Raw genomic sequence first — 6,229 nt, forward strand, 5'->3', positions numbered from 1 at the left:
TTGCCAGCCAGGTATTTAACGGCGGTGGGCTGCCTTGTCTGCATTTTATCGCGTCCCCAAAGTCGACGCGGCAACAGACACATCACGCCCCGTACGAAGCCGCGTCTGAAGCGCAACGACGCTCCTTTCTTCTCTCTCCTCGCCGCGGCCTCCATCTTTAGCTTTCGCACCGCCATCTCGGCTCGCGGAACAGGCCTCGCTCCTGCACGCCGCTTTCCACGCCGCATAAAACCTCACTCATCGCCATGGCTCCACCGTGCTACGCTGACTTGGGCAAGCAGGCGCGTGACCTGTTCAACAAGAACTACCACTTTGGCGTCGTGAAGCTCGATTGCAGGTCCACCACCCAGACTGGCGTCGAGTTCAACGTGAGCGGTACGAGCCTCAATGACACCGGCAAGGTGAACGCCTCGCTCGAGACCAAGTACAAGGTTCCCGAGTACGGCCTCACGCTCAAGGAGAAATGGAACACCGACAACACGCTCTCGACCGAGATCTGCACCGAGGAGAAGCTCGCTCGCGGCGTAAAGGTGGCCTTCCACGCCAACTTTGCGCCCCAGACGGGCAAGAAGTCGGGTGCCCTGCGAACGGCCTACAAGCTCGACAACGTCCACCTCAACGGTGACGTCGACCTCGGACCCCCGGGTCCCATCGTCCACGGCGCCGCCGTGCTTCACTACCAGGGCTGGCTCGCCGGCGGCCAGGTCTCATTCGACACGACCAAGAACCGATTGAGCAAGACCAACTTCGCCGTCGGATTCCAGGCGGGCGACTTCGTGCTCCACACGAGCGTCAACGACGGCCAGGAGTTTACCGGCTCCGTGTTCCAGCGCGTCAACCCGCAGCTGCAGACCGGCGTCCAGCTGGCGTGGACCGCCGGCACGAACGCGACCCGCTTCGGCCTGGGCTGCGTCTACGACCTGGACCAGGAGACCTCGGTGCGCGCCAAGGTGAACAACTCGGGCCAGATCGGGCTCGGCTTCACGCACCGCCTGCGACCGGGCATCAGCTTGACCCTGTCGACCATGCTGGACGGCAAGAACTTCAACCAGGGCGGACACAAGCTCGGACTCGGACTGGACCTCTCTGCGTGATCTACGCCGCAGTTCCTCGACCTCTCGCGCCACGCCGGTGCAACACTTTCTGCTGCTTAGGCCCAACAAACGCACCACGTTGCATGTCTCGACCGACCCCTCCACATTTCTTCTTTAGTCTGGGGAGAAAGAAAAAGTTATCGAGTAACCATTGGGACTACGAAACCAGTTATTTGCATTTTGAGGACAGTTTTTTTTTTTTTTCCTTCAGTGTTTCAGTGCATCTCGTCACGAGGCGAGTGCGTATGGGTGTGTACAGTCTTGTATCATCGGGACTTGTAAACGTGTAATGCCCTGTACCGTTTTTTTTTTTTTTTTCTTCAGGTGTCCTTGCGAGTGAGTATAGTGAAGTCTAGTTGAGTGACTGAAGAAGCTTTAGGTGTCCACTTTGTGCTTTCTTTCATTACATTTATTTTGTTGCATCTCCTAGGAGAAGCACCGAAAGAAAAAAACAAAAGCAAATAAAAACCGTTGGCTAAGCTCGGCAACAACTTGTGTGCTCTTTTGAAAACTTACCTTTGCTCACTGCTGAACGACATGCTCGGTGGTGCAGTCGGCATGCAGCTGAAAGTGTCCAGTGTCGGAGCTTGCAGTGGAAGCTGTCTGAAGCTTTGCTTGAAATTTGATGCTTGTTGCGATTAATGTTGCAATGTGCCACACCTAGAAGCAAGCTACGAGGAATCTGCAAGGTGAACTTTTAATCTGAGCCACATTTTGCATCTATCTGCTCCGCCTAAAAAGCTTACCCGATTGCTTAGCATGGAGCTCCAAGTTGCAACTGGCACATGATCCCTCTAGTGGTGCGAGAAAAAAAGTATTGGAATGACATAGAAAACTGGCTTGGTGGCTTGACACTAAGTCGTAAGTTGGATTCCTTGTTGCAGTGGCTGCATTTCGATGGGTATAGAATGCAAAGCTTCATGTACCCGTGCTTTGGGTGCACAGTTAAAATTTGCTTAAAGGCCTGGATCACTCGTGTCCTTCATAGCTTATTGTGCAACTTTGGGTTATTGAACTCGCACTGTCTTATAGCTCTAGTGTTACTTGGTCATTAAACCATATGTATCACTGGTGTCCGAGGCACCAAAATGTTATCCTGTGAGCATGCATGATTCATTGAAAGATGCGAGGATTTTTGCAGGGAAGGCTTGAAACAAGAACTGTATTGAAGTACTATAGGATGGGCAAGTAGCATTAAGGAAAAAAAAAGTCCAACAATAACCTCATCACTCACAGCTGTCAGGCAAGCATGCTTTGTTCTTGCGTCATCCAGACCCTTGAGCTGTCTTTCAGACCCCATAGTGCAAATTACCTGCTGGACAGCACCTGAAGACTTTCCCCATGGGGCCGATGGCTTCTCTGCATGGTTTGCTCTTGTACAGTTTCAAGCAAAAAGTTTGGAGACCATGGTGGTGCAAAAAATGTTTCCTTGTAGCCTGTTTTATATATATATGCATGCGAGCTGAAATAGTTCAGCTTTCCTGAGTGTGTTTGGCCAATGCAATGTATTGAAGCAATCACACATTGCGAAGCTGTGTTAGAAGAAATTATTTTTTGCTGATGGCATGGTCTCCAAACTTTTGCTCTCAACCGTACAGTCCTCAAATAAAATACTTGCATAGGAGTGTACACAGCAGAAGTACGACACACTGTCTCCATGTTGAACTACATTTGCTTCACAACTAATAACGCAATATGTTATATTGGGCAATGTTAACCTTCTTTCAGTTTTGCAGAAAGAGGCAAGACCTATACCCATGGACAACTTTCTATAGCAACGATTAGAAGGGTGCAAGCTTCTGCAGATGTGTTACGGTTCCAAGTAGTCTGGCAGAGTTTGATAGACTTTCTACAATGAGTATTATTCGAAGTGGCAAACAACTAAGAAGCAGAGAACTAAAAAAGTCGTCTCCTATATTCACTTGTACAATGTCCGTTTGTTAACAGACATGTAGCCTGTCTGATGTTCCTATTTTATGTCTTTTCAGAAATGTCAAAACTGCTTTGCCTTCCCATGGTATCATCATTAGCCTATTCTATGTCCAATGCAGGACGAAGGCTCCTGCCAGCAATATCCAATCGTACTTCTTTTCATACTTAGCAGACAACACTGCAGAAGCTGTGCAAGAAGCACAGTCACGGATATGTCAACCCCCCCGCATTCTAGAATGTTCCTCTACTGAGCCCTTCACCGCAACTCGAGGAAGAGGATGGAAGTGCCGCTCCTTGACAGAAGTGGTCACTGCTCTTCATTGACCTTCACGGTAATTTGTCAGAAGCATAGGGTCTCTTCTAGTTGAAGGGTGGCACTGTACTCAACTCAGTTGAGTGGAGGCCATGCTATGAGTGGAGAATTGTTAGTGAATAGGGGGGGAGGGTCACTGTGTTTTACAGTGCAGTTGTCTTTGATCTGTGAAGCAATCTACGAAATTCCTGCTTCCTACAACACAATTTCTGGACGTCAGGTTACGTCAAACAATGCATTATTTGTGCCCCTCAGTGCTTTCAGTGTGTGACAGTTAAACCTTGATATAACGAAGTAGGTAAAATCGGCAATTCCGTTCGTTGTAGTGAAATTCCGTCACATGAAATTTGACCTTTTGTGCAAATAAGTACAGTCGCCGATTGATTTTTTTTACACGAAAAGATGCTGCAGAATTTTCCAAATTATCGGGCAATAATAATAATAAAAAAACAAGTTGGAATGAGAAAACAATTAATTTTGATGAATTTGGGAGTCGGTGACAAATGATACGGTTTCATGCCACATTGACAATATCTTCACATATGCATATGAAATAAGCGAAGCTAGCCACGCTGTCGCGTGCACTCCACCTCCACGGCTCATAGTGTTGCCCTCAGTGGGACAATGCTATCATGAAAAGCGCCTCCAGTGGGAAGCGAATGCTTCTACCTCTCGCTCCAACGGGTCACCGAAACTCGAGATTACGCAACCTTCAATGCTAAACGCACTGGAAGACAGCTTACCTGATGCCACGCCCACTCTTTGCACACGTGGTAGATTATCTACCGCGGCTGCGTATGCGCTCAGTTACGCCGCTTACTGCCATGCGCAGCCATGGCCGAGTGGCGCGCCAACTTGCCCTGTCCCTTGCGCACGCTTGATCACATTACCAAGGCGTTACCGCAAGCTCGTTCCCCTTCCCTCTTTTGGAGGAAGGCGGCACTCGTGCGTGAAGCCACCATCTTTCTTTCTCACCCTCACACACTTTCACTCACACCTAAAGCACAAAGTGCGTGGGCCCCAATAGGATCTTATCGCACTTGGACTTTATAGGGAACATGATGCAGCTCCACTTTGGGGGGTTGCTCTTGTGGGGCAGCAAGGCGCAATTTGAGAAGTGCTTTGCAAGCAGCCGCTTGGGTCAAGCTTCCGTTTATTGTCTCGGCATTCCTTTGCGGCAGCAGTGAAATTTCATTATAGTTTGGTTCTAATTACATGGTGTTCTATGGACAAGAGGCTAGGTGAAGTTAAATACTCTGTTATATCGAGAATTTCATTATACTGAAGTTCGTTATATCAAAATTTAACTGTACTATATTTTATTTGTAAGTGGCATGCTGTAGCCCCTGGTTGCAGAAACATGACACTCTAATTTGTTTGAGGTTTTCATCTGCAACACCTTTCATGTAATGAATACATCATATTTTGTGACATAGAAGTATTAGACTTAATGTTGTATGGAATTACGTGACGCACACCTATACGTATATGCCTGTACTACATGCCTGCAAATTTCCTAATCTTATCACGCAACCTTGTCCTCAGCTGTCCTCGATTGCGTTTCCCTTTCCACTGCCCTAATAGATTGCTCCATGCATAATGTGACCTGTCTAACTCCATTTCTTCTTCTTATGGCAAATTTGACTTATCATTCCACAGTACTACGGCAGCGCTACAAAGGTCGCACAATACAGACTTGAAGCTGCATTACAAGTATAAACAGATCTGTAAAAGGTAATTACGGTAGGCTTCACTGCTCCCAGCAGGGCCTGCTCATGCTCATTGTCAAAATCCTATACCCCAGTCACAAGGGCCACTTTTGATCACGATTGAGCCACATTGGGATCAAATCTTTTGATCTCGATTGGCTCCTGTCTGCAGCTTGCGCAAAGAGGCCAATCGAGATGGAGGAATTTAATTGTGATCAAAAGTGGCCCCTGTGACTGGGCCATTAGTTGCTGTCCTAATCAACTTCTGGAGCATTGCTGCAGTTTTTTGAAACTAGCAATCAAGTGTTTCATCAACCTCACAGAGAATATCAGCAATAACAATATGCCATCTACTGGCCTGCTTAACCTTACACCTATCGTTTTACAATCCATCACATGTGGTGCAGTCCCATTAGCTACTCCTCAAGCTTCTTTGTCATCCTCCAAAATCAAGAAAGGGACTGACAGATGGAATAGCACACTGTGGTATGAAGTTTGTAAACAGGGATAAGGTGCCTCAGAAAGGCTGGCCAACGTTTAGATAGGAGAAACGTTGGCCAGCCTTTCTGAGGCACCTTATCCCTGTTTACAAACTTTGTCATCCTCTAAGTTTCAGCTCTAATAAACTAGCCTTACTTCGAAGGATCTGTTAATGCAAGGAGTTGGTGGCTCATCTTCCTTTGGAGATGAATGGAAATGTTTGTGCGATTAACAATCTTTAGTATGGTGGATGTGCAAATGGTGATGGTATGTCTTGCATGTTAAGACGATTATTGCATCTCCGTGCTATATCCCCCCTTGCCATCTGTGAACCATGAAAGCGGCGATCTCACTGGCAACCACAATGCCGAATGATACCACAACACAGTAGATGTCATTGTTGAAACTCCACAGTGCTGAAATCCGAGTAGGAACGCCATAGCAACCCCCACTATCCCTAGCATCCTACCAGCAACTTTGTTGCAATGACTCTCCGTCAAGTGGCCACGTTCGACACGGAGGTGTCTGCTGCAGATGGGGGCTTTAACCTATTTAAGGCTACGCACCCCTCGTGTCACCCTGACACATTCATTCTGGGCGACGGCCAAGAATGGGCACGTACCCACACCACACACACCCGAGGGCCCAAGCTAGTTGGCAAGTGAGGTCACTGGTTAAGCGAAAGAGGTTAGATACAAACA

General features: G+C 47.7%; 1 protein-coding gene across 1 annotated transcript; it reads left to right on the forward strand.

The window, feature by feature from the left end:
• The first annotated feature begins 144 nt into the window (after positions 1 to 144).
• LOC126527773 (non-selective voltage-gated ion channel VDAC2-like) lies at positions 145 to 1,585 on the forward strand. The gene has a single exon (XM_050175643.3). It carries the CDS (start codon positions 246 to 248, stop codon positions 1,092 to 1,094), a length of 849 nt encoding a protein of 282 aa, XP_050031600.1. The 5' UTR covers positions 145 to 245; the 3' UTR covers positions 1,095 to 1,585.
• The last annotated feature ends 4,644 nt before the right edge of the window (positions 1,586 to 6,229 follow it).

This window comes from Dermacentor andersoni, chromosome 9 (assembly GCF_023375885.2).
Source record: "Dermacentor andersoni chromosome 9, qqDerAnde1_hic_scaffold, whole genome shotgun sequence".
Taxonomy (NCBI): domain Eukaryota; kingdom Metazoa; phylum Arthropoda; class Arachnida; order Ixodida; family Ixodidae; genus Dermacentor; species Dermacentor andersoni.

What these genes read in the sequence shown, in the direction of transcription:
- LOC126527773 (XM_050175643.3), top strand. Translation starts at nt 246, where the DNA reads ATGGCTCCACCGTGCTACGCTGACTTGGGCAAGCAGGCGCGTGACCTG.